The 25017-nt window shown below is 41.1% G+C and overlaps 1 protein-coding gene across 2 annotated transcripts in view; it reads left to right on the top strand.

Annotated features, from left to right (window-relative positions):
- pde3b (phosphodiesterase 3B) overlaps nucleotides 1-25017 on the top strand; it is a 51617-nt gene that overhangs the window by 13393 nt on the left and 13207 nt on the right. For both annotated transcript variants that reach the window (XM_071515830.1, XM_071515829.1), the window contains exons 2-4: nucleotides 21379-21429; nucleotides 23050-23298; nucleotides 24090-24232. In XM_071515830.1, the coding sequence (XP_071371931.1) occupies nucleotides 21379-21429; nucleotides 23050-23298; nucleotides 24090-24232 (443 nt within the window). The remainder of the gene's footprint in view (nucleotides 1-21378; nucleotides 21430-23049; nucleotides 23299-24089; nucleotides 24233-25017) is intronic.

Genomic DNA, 25017 nt, shown 5'->3' with positions numbered 1-25017 from the left:
AAAAGGGTAAAACTATGAAGCACTATTAGTCACTGCAATGAAAACCCAAACTTCAAACCAGCAGGATAGCCATTTCAAATAATTGTGTGCAATTTATTCAGAGAGACTTAGGGTAACGCAAATCTATGAAAGTGGAATGGTGAGGTTTAGGCAAAATTTTTGGAGAAACTGCTCCCAACCAAATCCCCACCCCCTTTTCTTCCCTTTTTCTCTACTCTGTTGCTGTCTCCTTTACTCTGTTTAACCCCTTCTGCCCCTCCCCCAACACACACACACACACACACACACACACACACACACACACACACACACATACACATACACATACACACACACACACAGAGGCTCAAATACCAGACACCCCCGCCCCCCATAACGTAAGTGAGATTTTGTAGAGAGGGGAAAAAATCAATCACTTGTGTCTGAGGAAGGTCTCTGACTCTGAGAGCTCCAGTGTGGTATCTCCCCCATCCGGCCAAGGTTGCTCTTGCTCTGCTCGCCATTGTTCAGTGTAATCAATTCCTGGGAACCCATATCTTTCTCTCCCTCCACCCCTCTCCCTCTTCCCCCCTGCCTTTCTCTCTCCCCTGACAGCACAAGAAATTTGACCTGTCGTAGTGGACCAGACAAAAAGCTTGTTATCTCCATGTCAGGTTAAAATAATACTATGCTTTTTCTCCTCACACCCTGCAAAAATTGCATTGCACTCTATCATCACATTTGGCGGAATTAATGTTTTTGTTGTGTTGCTGAATCTTTCTTGTCTTTATGCGTGTCTGCTGAGCTATGTTATTGTATTGTAATACATTTTCTTGTGCTTCCTTGACACACAGGGTAGAATATTCTTGTTTTCAATGTCAGAAAGTTGAAGAGCATGAAGCATTAATTCACCAATCTATATAGAAGACAGTCATCTCTGCTCCAGGTGTCTGTCCCAAAATTCATCGGTTTAGGCCTCTAAATCACATATGAACCCGCAAACAACCTGGCTGGAGAGGGGGCCTTCCTAACTTTGTGTGTGTGTATACGAGTTGTGTGTCTCTGCGATGACAGTTATTACGGCTGATGTGGGCTGCTGGTGGAGATAAACTAGCGCCAGCAGAGACTGGGGATGTAAGAGGAGCAGAGATACGTGTTTGCAGCAGTCATATGGACTGTACTGATGGTAGAGCAAGTGAGTGGAGGGCACGGTTTTTAATCGCACTCCCCCTCTGCAGCTCGCACATGTTGCGCTGTTCAGATACAGTCAGAGCTGTTGCCCACCCTAACTGTCATTGCGGTCTGCTCCCTGAACCAAATTGAGCTTCCTGTAAGAGCCTTTACATACGGTGCTCTGAAGCATGTTTGAAGAGTGACATTTGGCGATTAAGGCCAAACGGGCAGCAGGGTGGCGTAGCGAGTAGGGACGCTGTCCTTCAACCAGAGGTCCCGGGTTCAAGCCCTTGTGTCAGCAAGCATCTGCCCTGCTGAAGTGTCCTCGAGCAAGACACTGAATCCCTACCAGCTCCAGGGGTGCTGTTTTGTAGCTGACCCTGACCTTTGACCTCCCTGTGGAGAGAGGCGAGCCAAAAGAGAATTTCCCTATGGAGTTCAATAAAGTATCACAGTATTAATGTATTTGTACATGCAAAGGCTACACCTTGAGAGCTTCGATGGATTAAAAAAGGGGCTCCTATAAATCTTTTTCATTTCATTTGAGTTCTTTTTAAACAACAACTAATGGCAATGCTATTTTGTAGCTGGCTGCAGGGCACTGGATTGACTGCTGCAGTGTGACCCTCCTTTGCCCTTATCTGTCCTGACCCTGTATGAAAGGCTCAACTGGATCAACAGTGGACTTGATGCCACATATCAACAGCAGAGGCCCTGGCATGGTGCAGGAGACACTGGGCATTAGGCACTGGGTGTTCGGCTGCAGACAGCAGGAGCTGGCTGGGGGTAGACATGGATCCAAAGATGAACTCTACTGGGCATAGTGATCATGTGGATATACTGTAGGCTAATGCAGGTTGTGTATTAAATCAAATGTGTAGAGCTAGAATCCATGTTGAATATACCACGCGGGTAGTCTGTTAAGAGCATATACTGTACGTTAAAGATAATTTACCATGTTTCAGCCACACCAGCAGGCAGAGATTCTTGTTGATACAGATAATGCAGGGAGGTGAACTGTGAAAAGCCAAAGTCATTGAAAAAATAGAATTAATAAAAAAGATTTCCGGTAGCCTGCGTCGGGTTTATCTAGATTCTCTTTTCATGAAGAAAACTTAACAGGATTTTGAAAGCGGCTCTGGGATAGTCCAAAACAAAGAGATGTGTATAGTATACCTCTTTTGGGAGTGTGATGCGTGCAAATGGATGCCACATGCGTCTCGAGGGTCATGACTCTTTCTTTCTCTTAAAGATGTTAGAAATAAAGGCAAGTAATGTGATGATTTCAACAGTGGATGGGCAGTAAGGATGGTGGTGGTTTCTGTGGCCCTTTTGAGAGGGTTAGAAAGCGAGTGGGGCCGGGACTGGATATTGCATGCGGACTGCCAGCTGCAGATTACTGATTTGCACTATTGTTGACATTTTTCTTGCAGAAGTTGATTCTCTTGATGTGTAGAAATATAAAGTTCTGGTAACAAAGCTACTATTTGAGAGTATATTTTTGTACTTGTGCATTTGAAAGAGGATTGTGTATTACACAGATCTCAGATGTACCAGGGACATGTAGGCCTCACCTTTGCTCTCCTTACCTCTGTTTAGTAAACCTGCCTCAGCTTTGTTTTGTGTGACTCTGACTCATCTGACAGCCGGCGTGTTCCAGTATTTATGCCGCGTGGCATCTGTCTCAGGTGATGTAGGCAGCACTGGCCAGGCTCTGAGTTCGTACTTGCAGATGTAGATGCTGATCTCTCGTGCCTCCAGCCCTCCGCTCTGACCCCGACTCTGTCAGCTCCGCCTGCCTGTGGAAGGTTCCTCACATTCCTAATATGGGACTTTGAGGGGAAAGTAACACTGAGTGAAAAATACCACTCACTCTGAAAGCCACCTTTCCTGGTGACGCTGTATTTAAACTGCATGATGCATTTGTAAGAATGTGTGTATTTTTGGTTTGAAAGACAAATATGTATTAGTAGATATCCTATCACAACTGCCATCACATATTGTCCGCCTTTTATTACAACAATCTGTTCTGCTTACATTTGTTACATCATTCGTTAACAGTCGCATTTCATATGTTTTGCTTCACAGACAATGCTTGCTCAGGGACCTATGTTTGTTGAAGGGATTAAAAACTGGAAATATCTACAAACAAATTAGATATCCTGTGTTCAGCTGTTGAAATAGCCCTTAAGTCATGTGACTGGAGCATCCTGTGATGAAGGTCACTCCCAGGAATACGTAATGTATTTAAATGTAAATGTTGTTGATGCAAGTTTGTCTGAAGGCAGGGAGGAGAGTGTGTTTCATTGTGGTGGAGCATTAGAGAATGTGGGATTACATTACTTCATTCTTAACAGAAAAAGTTGTCCTACATTAGTTTCGGTCAATTTGGGTGATTGTGATTGTGAATCTAATCTGTGTTTCATGCGCAGATATGCAGCATAATTTCATGGAATTCACTTCTTGCCTTGAAAACATTTTTGAGTTTGAAACTCAATGCATTCTTTAGATATAGACCAGCTTGTGTTCCTCCCATTTCTGTTTTGATTTATAATACCTGTGGCCTAGCTTTAAGTGATGAGTCTCTCTATTATCTCTCTCTCTCTCTCTCTCTCTCTCTCTCTCTCTCTCTCTCTCTCTGTCTCTCTCTCTTGCTCTGTCTCTGTCTCTATGTCTGTCTCTCTCTCTCACGCATTCACTCACTCACTCACTCACTCTCCCTCTCTCTCTCTCTCTCTCTCTCCCTCACACACACACACACACACACACACACACTCACTCTTTCTCTGTGTTTGTTGTTCCAACAGCAGTTTCTCAGTATTCTTCACTGGCAGAGCATACTGGCCTCATGGCAGGATGCAGAGACAGTCTCACTTCATTATGTGTCTGCTAAACACTAGGGACTCGACACTGTGAAATACCAAAACACCCCACCCCCTGTACCAAACCAAGGCTGTATTATTCTTATAAAACATCAACTTTAATGCTCTCAGACTTTGCAACAAAAAGGCATTTTGTGGCATCTCACACTGCTACAGGATTCAGGTGCAATCTCAGTGTCAGTTGCATTGTGTCCACTACACCTGTTGTTTTAACCAGCTCCTGTTATGTGTAAACTCTCAGTAGGGTTGTTGTTGAAGTGTGTCTACACAGTGTAGCAGACAGTGTCCTGTTGCCTGTAGTCTGTCTGTAACATGGGCACGTAACCTTCAGGTTACATCATGTACCGGAAGAGTTTGTGTTAACTGCTGCTAATAGCCTGTTTTTGGCCTGTAAAAATGTTTACATTCTGGAGGTTTTGAATGGAAATTGGTGCGAAAAGACAAATGTGTTTAAAAAAAAAAAAGTAGACTTCTGAGATTTAAGCTGAATATTTTTATTTTGGACTGGTCCTTGTTCTCTGCTACAAAACTTTTGTTTTCAAATTGTGTTTATTAGTCCAATACATTATTTATATCCTTGTACCACTTCACAGAGCCACTGTAGGCCTTCACACCTTCAGCAGCCAGAAATGCCTGACAAAAACAAATGTTGTACCAGTGAGGCATTTTGAACAGTACATGCAGCAGCCCCACATGATGCTGACCTTTACCTCTGTGATCCAACCCAGGCCTTCACACCATGATCAGGAGAGTAGGAAAGGACAAGCTGCAGCATGCCCTTTGTTGCTATGGAACACACACCGACACCGACAGCCCAGATCAGTGTACATTTGGTGAAATCACACTTATATAGCAATTAAGTTATTATATTTTCTTTGCAATTGATGTTCTCTTATTACGTCTAGACCTACAGATGTTAATACCCTTCCACGTGATTTGGCCCATTCCCTATTGATTTTGACCTTTAACTTGACAAGTGTACAACAGTAAGCCTCTTAAGTTTTTTTTTTTTTGTTTAACCCACTGGTCACCTTAGCTTTAATGACAGCTGCGGGAATGTGATGCACAAAATAAGAGAAATAAGAAACTGTGCCTAGAGCCAGTGTTGGTCACTTGCTTGTAAATGATTTACTTGACAACAGACGATTTCTCAGTCGTGGTCTCTCTCTCTTTTTCTCTCGTTGTTCTTTGTCTCTCTCTCACTCTCTACTTCCCCCTTAACTCCTCCTCCCACTGTTTGGCTCTGATAGATGGCGTCTGTGTTCACATGCTTGTTATTGGCCAGGGCTCCAGGGCTCAGGCGTTAGGTTGTGTTTATGAGAGGAGCCTGCACTGATTCCATGATAAAACCAGATGTTCCCTTACAAGGCTTCAAGCCTCCTTGATCTAACACTCATGTCCATATCAGGTATAGCCTTCCTGTTGTACTCAGGCCTCCAATGCTCCAAGCTAGCTTGCTCTTGGGCTCCATGGTTGACAAAATCGGTTGCCTGTGAAGGACATAAATCAAATGATTGCGCTGTGATACAGAGACACCATTTTAGTTTGAATTTGGTGGGAATATGGACTGTTCTATGTGAAAGAGTACTCTATTCAGGTCTGAAATCTCCACCAAATTACTAACTGAATATGCCAATATCTTCTGAGCATAAAAGTTTGAACTTTCAAAGATCACAATAACTATTGCAAAACAGCACAGCTTCTGTATTTCTTTGTGGCATAATGTGGGACAAACATACACTGGTAGCTTGGCTTCTTTCTGGTAAGGACTGTACGCCCTTGCTCTGCTTGGCCAACAGTGGTCAGATACTGATAGAGTTTCTATTGGTTAATATGAGGCCTTGCTAAGCGTCTGGGCAGATTTAAGTTCACTCCAATGAGCTGTGAGAGGCTAAATGCTCTAGTCATGTCACCATGATTGACAGGCCAATTACAACGTTTACTGCCTTGCCTCTTAAAAACTCACTCTACTTCCACCAAACATAAACCTCCGTCTGAATGGGACATGAGGTGGCAGTTTTCTAGGATTGTGGACAGTACATCCTTTTTAATTGATTTCTATGTAACCCAGTGAATATATAAAGGAAAGGGATGTGAGAGATTAATGACAACGCTGGATCGACTGAACTCTAATCCATGCTATTTCAAAATTCAGTTCCATTTATAAAGTGACAAATTCTGCATGATCAGTAAGAAACAATTTCCATGTAGCCTAGCGGGGAAAAACCAACAAGGCAATCAGGATTGCAAGATCCCATGTGCTTGCCAGTGCTTAAGCTCATCAAGGACAAGATCATGGATTCATTTTTTTCCCCACAGTCCCTTTGGGCATTCTAGTTTTTCTTTCATGGCTCTATGTTGAATGGCTGCAAAGAAAACCTGACATATGGACAAATGGAAAAACACACAAACAAAAATAATCACTGTATCTCCATGTGTGCGGTATGTAAAAACCCTGGCTTAGACAGTAAAACTCTTAAAGTCCAGGGCTGCTTGGGCACCCTTTCCACAGAACATATTCGCACTGTGATCACCTTTGTCCACTGGCGTATATTAAAAACAATGATAATCCTATCTTTGACATGCTTGTTGGAAACTCAGCTTTGATCTGATATGTCTGGAGGGGGATTGAGCTATAAGGAAAGGAAAAGGAGACAGAGATGCCAGTAAGTCATTTTACCTTCATAAACTACTGCTTCATAAATTTTAGATGACATATAAAGCTCATCAGGCTGTTGCACTGATTGTACATTCTGTGCGTCACAGGGTCAACGGTCCTTTTAATAATTACTTGGGTTAACAGTAGATAAACCTGGGATCTTTATACGAACATGCAGAACAGCAAATCAAAGTAAGCAGAAAGGACTTTGAGAAGGACTATTCAGAGTATTTACACTTGGGCTCTCTGCCACTGCTCTCCAAAGGTCATAGATGCCTATATTCTTGCCAACCTCCTGTGATAGCGATGCATTGCTGTGGTGCAGGTCAACAGAGGATATTAAGCTCAGATAAAGCGTAACCTACATATAACCTGCACACCAAACTGCAGACTGCCTACAACTATTTATAGGGACATGATTTACTGAGTGCTTTCCAGTAAACTTGGGCTCAAACATGCATAGATTAAATCCCATAAATGTTTGTATGTGTTGTATTGTCTTCATAATCATTTTGTTAACTGAAAGGTTTTAAACTGTCACATTCTTTTTCCATTTGACTTGATTTGGTCTTTATTTTGAGGCTAATCTGGTTGCAGAGTTGTTACTCCTTACCTTGAATTAAATTAAGGTTTTAGGTGGTTGTCAGTAGTTTATTAGTTAAATCACATTTATTGAGTTGAGCTCTGTTTATGAATACATATTTTAAATATTTGTGTGTAGAATATATTGTATTGGGTTTTGATCAGAGATGTAGTTCTTTTACTTTGTGAGGGTGTGAGTGGAGCCACGGTCATACATACTCGGACAGATGAGGGCCTATGTGAGCAGGCTTACACCTACAGTATATCTGACTATGTTGGCTCTGTGTACAGAGCAGCTGTGACTGCAAGAGACACAGTTCCAAGCACAGCTTCCACAGAAATCCTCAACAATTGTGACCTATTGTCTGGCAGTTTTTTAAGATTAGATTTTTCTCTTTCTCTGGCATTCCTGATTTACTAGATAGCACACAGTGGAGTTACACAGGAGAGATTGGAAAGAGAGAGGGGACAACAGATACAGGTTGTCAGTGGGATTCAAATACAGATTTAATCAGGGTTTTTTTATAGTAAGCCTTAATAATATTTTCCCAAAAAAGGAAAAGAAATTTATCTCAGATAATGTTTTTATTCTTACCTTACGGATAGAGGGAAACTGCAAATGATATGCTTGATACATTTTGTCTGTATTGGTAGGTGCCTACAGAGTTTTGGTATTGAGTGCAGCCAAAAAGTTATGGGCCATTTGAGCCTGAAACATGCCATTGTGGGAAAAAGTTCATCATTGACGTACTAGGGTTGACCTTACTCAGATTGTGGCATTTTTGTTGTTCCTGCAAACACGTGTTTGTCATTATGCAAGCTCCGCTCTGTCTGGCGAGCAGCCAGCAGCAGAAACTTCAACTGTGTGAGTCATTGCTGACAGTTGAGCTGAGATTTTCTTCTCTAAGTAAGCTCCACATTCTTCTTTGTTCACAATACACCTTGTCAGTCACTTCCTCAACTCCTTTTAGCTTCTAAACCTCAAGAGTGTAATAGTACATCTGAGCAGACTAGTCACATACTTGATTCTTTTTCTTTAGTCTATGGATTGTGTTTACAGTTCCTGTCTTTGGATTTTCTAACTGTATCAAGAGACTTCAGAACAACATGCATGTCTTTTTGAAGAATGTGCAAGTGCACACAATGCTATATGTAGAATTTACAATACAGACTCTTCTGTCCCATAAAATAATAAAAAAAAAAACAATCAGGATGTTGAGCTAATTTAGGTTTGTTCCCTGAGGCATATTGGAGATCAATAATCTGACACGACGCAGGAGTAAAGTACAGAAAGTATCCCAGCTTGTATTATAATTTCAATAAACAATCAATAAACTGTACAACGAATAGAAAAAAACAATGATTAGTCTAACCAGAGCACCAATAATGTCTCACCTTACAAAGTGTTACTGCAAGCAAGTAATATTTTCAAGTTACCCAAGTTTCTTACCCAAATTTGTTCAATGATTCAACCACCCTCAGTGCGCCCGTATCTAGGCATGTGCAATGAACACATTAAAGGTATATCAACTGCAGAGTCAGGTATGAATAATCACATACAATCTGATCAGATCAATATATTACACTACAGCAAATTCTCTTGCGTCCATCCATCCATCCATTTTCTTGCCTCTTATCAGGTCAGGGTCGCAGTGGCAACAGGGCAATCATAGCAGCCCAGACGTCCTTTTCCCCAGAAACATCCTCTAGGGAATCCCAAGGTGCTCCTTGGCCAGCTGGGAGATGTAGTCACTCCAGCATGTCACAGGTTTCAATCTACATTGTTACTCCTGAATTTGAAGCTCAAACATCAGCCATAGTCTCCTTTCCAGCACCTTGACATAGGCTTTTCCTGGAAGGCTGAGCAGTGTGATTCCTCAATAAATGGAACACACCCCTCAGCCCCCTTTTTTAAAGATGGGGACCACCACCTCTTTCTGCAGGTCCTAAGGCACTGTTCATGAAATCCACACGATATTGACAAGACGTGACAACTACAACACCTCAATGAGAAACCTCCAGAGGCTTAAGCACTTCAGAACAGACATCAACCCCTGGTGCCTTGCTTTCTAACTATCCCAGTGACCTCTGCCGACAAGATGGGTCAGACCCGCCAGAATTTTCCAGCACTTCCTCTTGAACAGAGGACAGTCTATCAAGTTTAGGGGTTTCTCAAAAGGCTTCCTTTCAAACTTCTGACAATGTCCTCCTCAAAGTCATCATGTCCTGCCATACCTTCCTGAGTCTCCAAATGCTTCTGCAGCTATGGCAGCTGAAGCCTATCTCTTCTGCTGAATCAGGAGTCCTCTGTGCCAACCAGGCCTGGAATGCCTTCTTTTCAGCTCAACAGCCCCCCTGTATCCACCAGCAGGTTCTTGGGTTGCCACCATGACAGATATTGACCACCTTTTGGCCACAGCTCCCAGCAGTCGCTTCCACCATGGAGGTTTTGAACAGGGTCCATTCCTCCGGGACACAGGAAAAGCTCATTCAGTGGTGGGTGAAATATAGAACTGGTGCTGCCCCTATTCAGCCTGGAATCAAAAGAGCACTACGTGGTATTCTGACAGACAGCTTAAAAGGTATCTATAAGACCCATTCACTCATCTATATCTGAATCCAAATGACTTCCTGTCCTCACATCAAGTCAAGTTTATCTATATAGTGCTTCATCACAAGTATGTCTCAAAGGGCTTTACATACCATAATGCTCATACAGTATGCTTTGATACTTTTTCTGAGCAGGTTACCAGCCATATACATCATAGATTCATAGTGCAAGGGACATACTGTACCTTTCAATGTTATTAAATTGAACTGGAAATTCATAAAAATATCATTTGAAATCCCTGCTTCTGCAATGCTAGTGTTATATTTTTTCTTTATATTGTACTGTTATAGCTAAGCACATTAATCATTTCAGGACATCAGCATTCATCCACTAGCAACCACCTCTTTGGGAGTTCTACTGCATGAAATCAGATTTCATTCCAACTAGCCCAGTCCACTTGCTTTCACACTCATACTCACACTTACTCATCAAGTGGTATAAGATTGTAATGATGCAGATGCATTCCATGGTGTGAAAGCCCCTTAAGGTCTGTGCATATACTGCTAAACTGTTTTGGAGTTGCATTGATGGACAAGATCTGATCCTCTTCAGACTGCCATTGCCAAAGTCTGAAGGAGGTGGAGCACATGCTATCAGGGCACAGTGATATAATTTTGCCACTGAAGGCTAAATGCACTGCACTTGATGCAGGGCACTCTCAGCTTAAAGCCAAGGCTCACAATATTGAAAATAGGTCCCACCAATAAAACTTGTGGATTATTATTATTATTATTGGGATTCCAGGAAAAATGGAGGGAGCTAACCTGGTGAAATTCATGTAAGAGTTTCTCATGGAAGTGTTTGTAAAAGACTGGCTTGGACAACCACCAACAGGTGAAAATGCAAGGGCAAAATCTTTTATTGTTCTTTTATACAATTACAATGACAAGGAACACATTATTCGCAAGAAAAAGGAACAGCTGTCCTCCTGAGGGCACTAGATGTTTATCTACCCATATATCAGCACCAGCCGAGCAAAAAACCTGCAGCATTCAACAAGATCAAGTTGGATCTGCACAAGAACATCCACTCTGACTTGCTCTACCCCTCTCTGTGCCAATCAGTGGACTTCAAAGGACAGACTATTCTTGGACTCCCTCGCTGATGCACAGCTTTTATGATCAACACTGGAGCATTAAATGCAACTGAAAATCTTTGAAAAATCATTTGCCAGGTTAAGGTGAGCTAGCCACACTGAATTAGCTGCTGTTTACTCAGCACCCAACAAAGACTATCTCCAGCCTGTGTCCTTTAGCTATCAGTGGACACACTGTCTGGGCTATGCAAGATGTGTGATACAACATGACGAATTTAGGACTATTAAATTTTGTAACTGTTGTGCTTATTTGCCATTGCCTGTTATGTTAGTTGGGTTTGTCAGCTAATTGAGCTTGTCATGCATGCCACAAGGCTGATTTTAACCTTGGCAAACTTTTATTGTGTGTTTGACATTAGAACTTTATTCAAACAAGCACGGTCAATTAGGATTACATAGTTGTATCCTCCTTATCGTAAACCTCCTGATTACTATCAAAACAGCAAACGTTCTGATCCTCGTCCAGTTGAGAGTTAAAGAAATGTATATGTAATTTGTTTAAAGTTTTATATCTTCACAATTGGATAACCCTGAAACATGCCAGCACTTCTAAGATGATTATCTGTTCACTAAATAACATCTTGGATGTGTCTAAATGTTTCTAGTTGATTGCCAAGTTTCCAGTTTCCAGAAGTGTGCAAATACCGGATGCTCTTGCATTTTTAGGATGGTCCCTTAACCTTTAGAATCCATGCATCTGGCAGTGGTCCCAAGTGGCTGTGCCTCTGGCTCTTGTGGAGTTTGGGGTTGTAGCCATGGGAGATTACACGTGTATTATATTTGTAGATGCGGATGTAAATCGGAGCTTTGAAAATGAAACAGAAAGGGCCCAAAGTTACTTAAATCTGTTTGCTTTTGAATGTGCTACTTTCTTGATTCATTTATTATTATGTTACAGTTTAGGTGGCCTATTGCACTTTGTGCTACATTTGTATAAAAAGTGCTTTAAATATTATTATTATTGTCACTATTTAACTTTTGGCTTGAGGTTTATGCTGACTGAAGGAACAGTTTTATAGTTAGAGCCACTGGCATGTGGGAGATAGAGGGAAAAGAGTTTCAGATGTACTGGAAACTTAGCATCTGTTTTTTCCTGTGGTCTTTATTTTTGTTTTGTTTTTGTACAAGTTCTTATGCCTTTGGGATTTTTAAGGGTGGAAGGGACCAGCCTTGAATGGTCCAATCAAACACTCAAACACAATTTTTCAAAAAAAATTTCTCAAACATGTCAATGATGAGATAATATTTTACAAGAAATGCATTTAAAAGTAGCAGTCTTGGCAAAATTACACAAAGGCTGGATTAGTCAAGCCTTCCATTCCAGTTTAAAGTGGATACAGACACCTTTTCAACTTTCCCCCTGTTGTCCCCCCCTAGTGTTTCCAAGTGGTATTGTTGTTTGCGCCGCTGTCGCAAAGACAACCGGATCACTTTGCATTAGAGCCTAGCTCCGTGCAATAGAACAGACCATCTGTCTGCTTATCAACTCCTTGATCATAACACAATATAGTAACTTTCACCACTGCTCATTTTTGAAAGGCCACTGCAAGAAAACGTGTTCTTTGTTTAGATTATCAAACGGACAATGAATCATTTGTTTGTTTCTGGCTGCTAGCGTTAGCTAGCGTAGCTAGTGTTAGCAACGAACGAATGGCTAACGTTGCTAACCCTAGCTACGCTAGCTAATGCTAGCAGCCAGAAACAAACATAGTTAGATGTTTGTTTCTTTTGTTCCAGAAACAAACATAGATATTTGTTTATAAACGAATGTAAATCGAGCCTTCATTCTCCCGGGAGATCGTACCCGGTGGCAGACAGAATTGTATAGTGAAAGCGAGGCTTATAGGGAACCAATCTAAACGCCGATGGTGTCATTATTCCATAGCCATTACACTGTACAATCAACATTTACTTCATAATGAGAAGTTAAAGCAAAAAAGTTGTCTATAGGGTCTTTAAATGGTGAAGCCAGAGGTGTAGCAATTTTAGTCAGTAAAAGGATCCCCTCTAACACTACTTCTGATGCCAATGGTTATGTTGTAGCAGGCTCTTTATTTAACTTGCAGGTTATTTTATTCAGTATATGGTCCAAACTGGGATGATGTCCTCACCTTTGCTTTATAACTCCATCACCCCATTTTTGATACTCTCCAGGGGAAGTCGCCAAGGGTGTCCCCTGCCCCCACTATGTAAACTGTAATAGCCATCGAACCACTTGCTATTGCATTGTGGACCTCACCGCTACTGCAGGGTGTGAGGAGAAGAGGGGCAGAGCATTGTGTGTCATAAGTTGATGAGTTACTTATATACAGAGCAGGCCCAGAATCTTGTACATCAACAATCATTATAGCATTACATTACAAGGTTTGGGGCTTTTTCAGGGTATAAATTAAACTTTCATAAGAGTGAATGCTGCCCAATAAAAGAGAAAACCCTGCAAATTTAACAAACAATATTCCCATTTCACTCAACTAATTTAGGGTTTAAATATTTGGGTATCCAAATCGTTTGCTCCTTCCCTTCTGTAGAACACCCCCCCCCCCCCCCCCAAATCAAATAAAACGTGATTTCAATAGATTGAATAGCCTGCCCGTATTACTTGGTAGAGTCCACTCTGTAAAAATGAATATTCTCAATGTTTCTGTATTTTTACCAGTGCCTCCCTGTCTTCCTCCCTAAAACCTTTTTTTTTTTTTTTTTTTCAATTAAGCAATCAGCAATTTCATTTGGGGAGGCAAACAAAGAGAATTAGTCAATCTCTTCAACAAAATAGAGAGATGGGTGGATTAGCTTTCCCTACTTTTATTTAGTATTGCTGGGCAGCAAATATACAAAAAAATATAATTTTGGCTTTAAGCTTGGGAATCCAACTGGTGCTTATTAGAGTTTCATGTCGCTCAACTTTACTCCCTGGGTTAGCATCACTCCTATAACACCATCACACTACACTTCAAACTGTTTAGTGCTCTCTACATTGAAAATATGTATCCAGCTCCAGAGGCACTGCAAATTTAAAGAACTCTCCATATTAGGCTCGATCAGTAACAACCATCTATTCCCCCTGGAATAGATGGTTAAATACTTTAAAAATACCAAATACCCGAGTCAAGGGTTACTTGACTCGGGTATTTGGTATTTTAAAGATTGATTCCGGAATGGCTTATTTCCTTGCTTTGATGAACTGCATGGTAAATACAACTTACTTTGCTCCAATATGTTTAGGTTTTTTCCAAATACATCATTTTATACAAATTAATTTCCCTTCATTTCCCTCCCTTCCACCTGAATTATCACGGGAGATAGGAGTCTTTCATCTTCCACACTCTGTCAGCTGTCCTGGGTGTTCCTATTGGTCCTTGCCCCTTGATAGCCATTTTTGGAGTATCAGATAAGGTATCCCTACCCATAAATGCCAAACAAAGCAATTTTATTGCATTTTTGGCTCATAGGAAAATTCTTTTGGCCTAGAAACCCCCCTCATCATCTTAATATTCTGGACAGTTAAAAGATATTATGTCTTAAATTAATATACCATAAGATATGATTTTCTTTTTTTTTGGCAGTCTTTCCTTTCTTGTTTTGAAGACATTTCTGTATTGCCTTCAGAATGACAACTAGACAACAAAAGATTCCCTAATTTTGCCTGACTTACTCTGACATTTCCTTAACTGTACAAGTGTACGTCCACTGTGTTACCTCATCTGCTAAATTATTTTTACTTTCTACGTAGTTTAAATTGTATTTTATTAACATTTGATATGGCTTGTCTCCTCTATTTTGCCTATGTGACTTGATGTGAATCTTGTCTGTGCTGATGAGGCAGAGACAGGATATTATACTTGGCTTCTACTCCTAAGGCGCGCGTGTGTGTGTGTGTGTGTGTGTGTGTGTGTGTGTGTGTAACTGCTGGCATTGGGCAAGTTTTTTTATTTATTTATTTTTTATTTATTTTTTCATTTTGAGTCTTCCATCTTCTTAAAATATTGCTCAGTGAGATAGATTACATATTTGTATGATATTGCATTTGTATGTGCATCTCTGTGAAATAATACTTTGGCTGGCCATCTTCATCAACTTACATGAAGAGTGTATCCACCCTAAAATACCAATTGTTAAAAAAGCAGCTATTGGCCATGTACCTTGTATTTCTTGACCCATATGGACAAATGCAGACAAATGTGGTGTATTTTTGTTATTCCCACAGATAACTAGCCAAGCGTAGATGACATGATGTCATGTCATTGTATTTCCAGGGCAGCTAAAATGGAGTTTCATAGCAGAAAAAATTTCAACCATCAAAACGTTAACGGTAAAAATCAGGTTTTGGTGTCCAAGAGCAAGGGCTAGAGCCACCATTTTGAACTGCCGTTCAACGATCACACAGGGAGAAATCCATCATAGAAGAGGCAGGCCAGAATGCAATGCATCCATAGCTTCCATCTTTGCGGATCTGTTGTTGGTAACTAGTGCTGAAACGATTAGACAATGAGTCGATTAGTCAATCGACAGAAAATTCATTGATTATGATTTTTGGTTTATCATTTGGTTTGTCACTTATCAAGTAAAATACCAAACATTTGCTGGTTACAGCTTCACAAATGCTAACATTTGCTTGCGTGACTGCATTCCTGGATTCTGGCTTTGAGTTTGCGTTTCTTGAACTAAAGGGGCGGGGCTTTGGAGTGGTGTGTGTCTGCTGCTCTGTTGGTCAGATGAAAGATTGAGTGACAGGCTTCTCAATCCCTCCTAGTTTGGAAAGACTATAATTTTGGATACAAATCTGATTTCTTTGCCTTACACATTTTAGCTCTCCATCATATTTTGCAGTGTTCATAGTTTTAGGTTGACTATAGTCGTTTTTTGGTTTGTGATCACACATTTTAGTAAGTGGACAAAATTCATTTCACACATGTTGGTGACACAGGGAAGATAGAAAAGCATTAAGACTAATTGCATTTTATCCTCATGGCAGATACATAGAGATAACAATGAAAAATGGCAGAGCGTTACTTTAACAGTGTATCCAAGGGTGGATTTTTCCTTTAGGCCTCTTGGCTATGTAGGCTATGTTCATTTACTTGGAACTGCTGACTTCCATCCCTTGGATGGGTGGAATGTAACCGTATTTGGGATTACAGCCAATTGGCAGTATTTTTGTGTTTTGTTTTTAGTTTTTTGAACTATAATAAACAGTACCTATATGGCCATTGAAGGTATTTAAAACTAAGGTTAAAACAGAAGGTTTTAAATCAGTGTTTTTAATTAAAGCAGAGCCTGGCAATGTCGTCCTGGTTCTGTAGGTGTGTCACCATACAAATTAATTTATTTTGCCAGTTAATGTACAAGGAATTTGTCGTAGTGGATTGGCGCCATATAGAACAAACACAGACAACTCATACAAAGCGATAAGACAATTAATGAAAATAGTGCCCCGAGTATGATAGCTATAGACGGTGTTGCTAGATGGGCGTAAACTAGGTGTAGTGTATGTATACAGAGGAACTGCAGGGACGCTGCTACAGGCTATTACAGGGCAGACACAGAACAACACCAGTCGAGTGAAGTGGTAGACGAGTGTGAAAGAGAAGGATGACGTTTTCCACAAGCCCCTTTCCCTAGTCAAAGAATTTTCCATGGTCCTGCCAGGTTGCCCTGACGACACTGGTGACAGCCCCTTCAGCCATAGGCGGCCTGGCCATCTGGAGTACCAGGAGTTTTCCCGGTGGGCCGGTTGACCTGTGAACTGGCGGTGAGCCAAGCAAGACAGATACAGAAAGATTTTTAAAAGTCCCTGGCTGTTTGGCCTGTCCTGTAGACTGTCTGGCCCTCTCCACTGGAGCAGGCATCTCGCCTCGCCATTCATGGGCAACTGCTTAGCCCGTAACATCTTTCTCCCCTCTACCATTTTCACGTTGGTACGTTCTATCTTTCATACACAAAGCAGACAGTGACAGACTGATTGTGTTGTGCATTGCAACTGAGTCTACCTAACAAATGAACATGGAAAAGCAGTAGACCAAAATAAGTGGTGGAGAGGTGGGGGAAAAAATACATGGATAAAAAAACAAAAAACAAGTATAAAAGTATTAAACAAAGTAACATTGAGGCAGATGTTCTTTTTTACCTATTAGATGTCACGCATATAGAGCAACTTTTGGATGATACATTTATTAAATTAAGATATACATGCCTGATGTAATGTTTTTCCTCTTCATTCTGCTTCTACAGCAGAAAGTATTTCTGTGCCCTTTGATTTATACGAAGTAAAACAACAACTACCAAAAAAACTACTGTTGTTACAGGGTACATTTGTTATTATTTCTGGCCAGTAGCACTTGAAACCTGTAAGTAGGAGCTTATCAGGAGCACTTGAAGACAACATTATATTATCTCTGTTTTATCCCAGGCTCTTAAGATAATGGGATACAGAATAATTCAGATGATGAATTTTAAATTAAAATGTAACACCAAATATGTAAATGTAATTTTTTTATAGATTCAATAAAAAATAGGTTGCATCTTTATTAATACAGTACTTTGTTCTACATGTGTCCATATTGTGTAGGGTGTAGTATGTGTGGTTCAGGTATGGTGGGCCAGTCTGGGTCAAACGTTCAGGACCACTTTTTTAGCCCAGTCTGCCCCTGCCTTCAGCCCCCTCAGCTCCTACTGTACCCACCCAGCCTGCCTGAGCTTTGGCACTGTGCTACAGGCCCAGCTTTATTCAGGCCATACTAGCTATGTCAGGCTATTGGGACACACACACACTGCAGGTCTCTGATCTAGTTAGCTCTCTTTCCTGAACACAGGCCTAAAAGTGTCAAAGCAGGCTGTCCTTTCTTTTTTTTATCTCTATATCATTCACTATATCGAATATGTGCTTAACTTGCATGCGTGTGCTTGCAGCGGTTTCATTTCTCCCCATGCGTGTCTGACGGCCAGAGCCCAGTCCTCATTATCAGCGCGTGCGTCTGCAGAGGGCTGCTGACGCTGTGTGTGTCGCTGCAGACTGACGTCAGCACTGCCCTGCTCCTCTCCATACAAATGCCCTGCCTGCCTGCCAGTGACACCTTTTCTCTGTCCCCCACGCACTTATTAGCGTGTTTTTATCAGTTCTAGCCCCGACCCCACCTCTCACACCACTGTGCTAGAGCTTGGCTAATATGACACACAGGTGTAACTAACTGGCCGACTAGTAGCTTGCATTGGTTTATTGACTCCTGTTAGGAAATATTTACGACTAGTCTTGTGTTAAATAACTGAATGTATGCAAAATCATATTTTGCTGAGTGCTATTTTTGACTATGTTTAAGTGTGTGCGTGTTTATGTGTAATTGTCTGTATCTATGTATTCATACCCTTTTGACATAATTCCAGGCTACAGGTTGAACAGGCGACAAACACACCGACACCTATCCCCCTTTCCGAGCTAACCATTTCAAACCATTTTTCACACAAACCTAATTCTCATACACATGCAAGGAGACATGTGCATGCACGGGTTCACATAGCTGCAGAGTCATACACAGAAATACAGATACGCTGGATATGGCTGATTCTTTACACAAAGACCTAATAGGCGAGAGACCTCTGTGTCTGTGTGTGTTTACAAAGTGCTTTACAAGAAGTCATAAAACAAGAATAGTAAAACATATAAGGAGGAGACAAAACAGGAAACATGTAGGCAGTTGGACATTGAACATAAACAAGCCCCCCATATTATCAGTTATAAACATAATGTAGTAATATAACATTATCAGTTATAAACATGTCCCTACATTATCAGACTCTGTTTGCTCTCTTCATTTTAAATGGCAGTTAGGGTGGTGTGAATTTGAATGAGGTTATTGTATAGTATGATTTACAGTCATTTATATTTAGTCTACCTAGTTTCAATGTCCTGACCCTGTAGCTCTGAAAGGTTTGAGAGCCAACAAAGATTGTGTGTGTGTGTGTGTGCTTGCTTGCGTGCCTGCGTGCGTGGGCATGTGTGCAGGTGGCTGAGTGTCAGCAGCTTAGCTGTGTGTCTGTGTCAATGTGGCCTCCCTCATGTTATGTTTTCATAACATCACTAAAGAAAATATCTTCTTGTTCATTGAAAAATGTGCAATCTCATCACTTGAAGAAGGGTCTGACTCAGTAAATAATGTGTTGCATGGCATACAGTGCTGGTGGCAGTGTCCATGTTTTTGTCCATTGTGCATTGATTATGCTCAGGTATAGAGAAGAGCATACTGTAATGTCATGGTGAGGTATTCACAGATTCTACACACACTATGCTGTGTTGTGTGTTCAGAAAAGACTACAATATGTGTGTGTCACTGGGTGTGTATGTGCGATCGAGAGGGTCAGTAGAAGAACACGAGCGTCACTAGCACATGATCCTTAGGTTGAGTTAAACACAGGCCAACAGCATATTGCAGTTTGTCATCTCTCCATCTCTCTGTCCCTCGCTGTCTGTCCTTTGCTCTCCATCCCCTCCTTCAGCTCATCCCCCCTTTTTCCCCTCTCCCTTTTTCATTCAGCCCCTCTGCGTCTCTCCGTAAACAAGCAGACGGCCAACAACTCTCTCCTCCGGCCGTCTCCCGCCATCCCGTTGCCATGGTGTTTGGAGCATTGTTTGCTGGCCTCTCTGTCGGGTTGCCATGGCAGGGCTTATTTGCCATATTAAATGTTTGGCAGCATTGTACAGATGCTGATGACAAACACCCAACATCCCACTTTGATCAATGAAACGGCGACTGATTAGAGGAGAAGGGATGGAGCCACTGATCTATTTAACAACCTTAACTACAGGTTATGACCTGTCTTACATGCCTGCAAAAATATGAAACGTATATGTAACCATAACGTTAGGACCAGGTGAATTCCAATCAGATTAGCCTAAGTATTTTTGCTTATGTAAATGTGGAACCTAGCTTGCTGATTTGTAATGTGTTTATCTTATTAGATTAGAAGCCTGCACTTGTAGCATACCAAAAATGGAGATACTCTATCATCGTACTCAAGCAGTTGATGACGAACAGTAGTGGAAAAAACAGTGCACTTCTGGTTGAAATGATCACAAAGCAACTAGGGGTCACTTTACATTTCAAAATTATTTCTTAAAATAGATTAATTCAAATTTGTTTTTGTAAATTAATGCTATTACTGCTCCTTATTTCAGGATCTTGACATGGTCGAATATGACACGATGTCAAATCTTCCCTAAATATTTGTTTAAATTCCTCACATTTTTGGTTGTGTAATGTGGTGTGACTTGATCATTCCTGACAATGTGATGACCAGTTGAGATGATGATAATAAGAAGGATTTATTAGGATGACCTGTTGTTACATTGTGGATCATGGCTTCATATTAAATGTGGGTGTGTTGGGTTGTATGTTAGGTTGAGGTTGCTGGTGTTTGTGGAGGTGGTTCTCAAATGAGAGGCTCACTCTCCTTTGTCTCTCCCCCTTGTGGTGAGGAGTGAGACTGCAGAATGGCTCTTGGAAGGGAGTGTTTACTGCCTGGGTTTAACATGGCAACCTACAGTATTCCTCCCCATGAAAAACTGAAGTCAGTGCTAAATCCCTCCAGGGATCCTTTTGTCCTCTCAGAAGTGTCAGGATAAACTGAGATTCATTGCAAGTAGTTGGCCATATGTTCTAATTTCTTCTGCTATCAAAAGTGATTGATTTCAGTAGTTTGACATTAGTTTACATGGCTGAAAAAAATTGGACACACATGTTAAGACAACTAATGAACAACACCGTGTTAGCTGTCTAAATTTCAATTTGACTGTATGTCATACCTAATTCACATGGATGTCAGCTCAGTAATTATTTTAAACGTGTACAGTATTTATGGTTGAGGTTAGAAGATTAGGTTATTTCAGGTCCAGCGACACAGTGTTACACAACGTATGTGAACTTAGATTGTACTCTACGCTACTGTAATGTGTGAGAGCTCCTGTTTGGTTACCAACAGACAGATAGGCTGGAAATGCTGGCGATTGACGTAGTTGGAGCCAGATAAGATCTCATAGCTCCATTGTAGACGTACCATTGTGGTTTCAGTGGTTTGCTTTTCTTGTTTTGCTTTCAGTGAAAGGCCTTAGTGTGCTGTCTCTAATGAGCATACCTGTAGTAGAAAGTGCATCGTGTGGTGCCGGAAATCCTTAATGTAAACTCTTACTACACCATGTATCTAGATAACAGGCAGAAATGACTAGCATAAAGCCCGGTCATTGATGCCCTTATTGGAAAGTGATAAGGCATTCTACTGGAAGTGGAGCATAGGTTACAGCCTGTGCACTTACTATGTAAATACATCTCATTTTCAAAATCATGCATACACACACACACCAATGATGGCCTTTGACTAACAGTTTATGTATCTCTCTTGTGTTTTTCAGATGATCTTGTGGGACTGGGATCTGAAGCACTGGTACAAGCCACAATATCAGGTCAGTAGTGTATTTATGTGAATATAACATGCTTTTTTGAGTTTCTAGGTATGTATTTCTTTGGTGGAGGTGACGTGTGTGTGTGTGTAGTGCAGGACCGTTCAGGTACTGTACAGTTACCACTATCCAACATTCAGTTCTTTCCAGCGATAGGGCAGTGCTCTATTTATTTCCACTATTAAAAGCAGCCTGTAAGTCATGTTCAGAACATTCTTTTCCTACTGTGATATTTCTGGCGAGGTGCAAATAACACAATGTGTAAACACACACAGTATGCAACTAACAAAGGCAAACGATGACCTAGAAATTGTTGTCATGCCACATTTTTATCTGCTGCCTTGACAAAGTTCTAGATCTTGCAAAACTTTTGGCTACCACAGCCCTGAAGATACCATTTGTTTCTGTTATACGGGGCATAGCCAACTAGAACATTTTGTTAGTGAAAGTTGCCCTAAAAAAGCAAGGATTATGCTTTTTTTGTGCTAGTCCGCTATTATAATTTCTGGGAATTCACTCAAATAAGCCACCTGACATGGGCACTAAACTTAACTTAGTTTCTTCCCAACAATATAGCTATACTTACTGTTTCTGCTCTCTAAGAGGCTAGAGGAGGAAAGGAGACATGAGAAGAAGACATTGGAGGAGATGTGGGATGAGGAGAGGACAGGAGAGGAGATGAGGGAGGAGCAGAAAGGTAGAATCAAAAAGCAAGACGAGTTTTGAGAAGATGGGGTGAGCTACAATGCAGAGAGGGGAGCCTGGGTATCTGGGTTGAGGAATCTCCATCAGTACTGCGTACATGATACCTCATGACCCACATCACTGAGCTACAAAGTGCTTGCCTTGCTTTTCTGCCTACACACCAGCGCCACTCCACTTTGTCACTGACACCGCTGCCCCAAACAGGCTTTCAGTTACCCAAAATCAATGGCATGAGGTCAGTATAGTGGCCCCCCCGTCTGCTGTGCATAATTACACACTGACTTATGAAAATGAGCCATAAAGCTACTATTTTACCTTACATATGGTAGCAAGGCAGGGCTTTTAAAAAAATAACTAAAAAATAAAATATGCACACAGACATTCTGAATAGGGAGGTCTGCGTGTTTGTGCATTAGAGCTGAACAATTCATTGAAAAAAATATCTAACTCGCAATATGAATTTCTGAAATTCCAAATAGCAAAGGCTGCAACTAACGAGAGAGGGGCATCCAAAATGGATTTCTAAAGGTGTTTTAGTGCTCCGGATAATTTTTGGCCCATGAATCAAGTACAATATTGGTGAAAACCTTTCATCATACTCAAGCTCAGTTAATACTGCACACGGAAATCTATTTGTTTTTAATACAAAATCACTTTTATTTAAACAATTTTCTAAAGTTCTAAAATCTAAAATATGAAAAGAAAAACGTGATTATATGAATTGCAGTTTAAATTGCAATTGCAATATTCTGTCAAATAATCGTAAGTACATTTTTTGTCCATATCTTTCAGCCCTACTGTGCGTATATTATGCTGCTCTAAGGTTGCTCGCTGGCATTGGCCTTGTATTCCTGTTCCTTATCTTGTGTGTTGTGTGTGTGTGTGTGTGTGTGTGTGTGTGTGTGTGTGTGTATGCAGGGTGCAGTGAGCGGCAATGGCGTGGACCTCTCAGTCATCAACGAGGCCAGGAACCTGGTGTCAGACCTGCTGATGGACTCGTCTCTGTCACCCCACACCATCTCCTCCCTGCGCAGCATCTCTAGCCTCATGGGGACTTTCTCAGGCTCCTGCCGCCCCAGGGTCAACCCCTTCACACCCTTCCCCGGCTTCTACCCCTGCGATGAGGTGGATGACTCAGTGGAGAGGAGTGACAGGAAATCCCTCAAGGTGGGCAAAGCCGGGCTCAGCCATTACACGATCATATCAGGGTGGAGAGGCAGGTCTGCTGTAGCAAAGTACTGTAGAAAGGCCAGGATGTTTCAAAACCTCTTATGCTGTCTAAATACATTTTCAAAATTGTATTCAAACATAACAAGTGCCCTAACATAATAATCAGTTGCATATGTTGTTGGTACACTATAGAGGGTGCATCAGTTGCGCTTGTACATCCCACTTGCAAGAATTGGAATAATGATTCATCATTCAGTCTGTTCCTTTTTAATGAATTTTTACTTCAGAGTGTAGAAATTCCTGTGCTCCCAAACATGTTGACAAAATCAACAGTAAAGTCTCTTACTAGTGGGAAGCGAAAATGCATCCTCCTCTTATTCCACCAAAATTACAGTAAAAATGTGCCTGCATGTAATTTACGCGGTTCCATTTGTAAATCAGTTTGTAATTTACAGCAGTAGAATGGGGATGAGTGAACAGACTGCAATCTATCCAGCAAGGCACTAGAACACAAACAGTGTTGGGATTGGAAAGATCCTGCTCTAAGAGTTTAAATAGTACAAATGATCAACAACAATGATACAATATGTATTCATTTATCATTAAAATACATTGTATACATTGTATACAAGTATACATTGTGAAGTTGGTAAACTTCAAAGGGGGAACTTTCTGGCCCCTTTTTAATACTGTACACTCAGCTCAAATTGAATCCATCTTTATGGTTAGTTAAATAAGTCAACAATTGCTCATAGCTACAGTATCTGGTATGAAAATGCTGTTTGCAGGGTTTGAGCAGCAGGAACAGCCTCCCCACTCCTCAGCTCAGGCGGAGCTCCACCTCCTCTCCACTCCCTCCTCTTGACTCCGCCTCTTCACGCTGGGAACGCAACAATGGCAAGAGACCCCACCCTGACCTCAACCTGACCAGGTACCAACACAAACATAATCTCAGCTGTGTTTACATCTGTCCCCAAAATACTGCGTGGATTAGCAAGCAACTGTACACCTCACCACCTCAGTTTAAATGACGTCAGTATTATCTCTGTCTTGCTGTTATTCTGTTCATTCCAAAAACACACACTGTCTTCAAAATTACTTACACACAGCCATACAGAGCCACCAATCTTTTTGACCATATTTTACCCTCAATCTGCCTGATATCTGATGTGGGAATACCAACTTGCCAGTTCAAAGCAGTGACTTGAAAGTTTGAACACTTCCCAGTCATTGCTTTGAACTGGCAAAGCCATCAGACTGTCATCAAACTGTTTGAAGCCATCAGGCTCCATGACTGAAGTTTTCATTAGATTTTGGTTGCTCCTGATTAATCTTATCTTCTTCACACTTACACACAGCACGTAGAGAGCACATTTATCTTTGTTCTACAGCAATCTGAATATTGTCAACCACAAACAAAAAATAGGAGGAAGTGGTGTCCTGTCATTGCGTCCTGTCTTTTATTCTCTGTTATTTGTTGACGTCAATGTGTTCTCATAGCCCTTTGCACAGAAAAAACAAAAGCAAAAGGATTAAGATGTCACATGTCACAGTACCATCTATTATTGTAGAAAGCCAGGCAACTTACCTGGGTTTCTCATAATCAGAGAACAAGCTTGGGTTATTATAACCATTATAACCAGGTAATGTGTCGATCCAAAACCAGGTTACTTGATACGCATACACCATAATAGCAAATGGACTCGCTGTGCAGAT

This window comes from Centroberyx affinis, unplaced genomic scaffold, assembly GCF_046629955.1.
Source record: "Centroberyx affinis isolate AG114_WGS23_722 - 3 ecotype Tasmania unplaced genomic scaffold, CSIRO-AGI_Caff_v1 ptg000369l_1, whole genome shotgun sequence".
Classification (NCBI taxonomy): Eukaryota; Metazoa; Chordata; class Actinopteri; order Beryciformes; family Berycidae; genus Centroberyx; species Centroberyx affinis.
The sequence above is the reverse complement of the archived record's forward strand: the minus strand, read 5'-3'. Positions and strand labels throughout refer to the sequence as shown.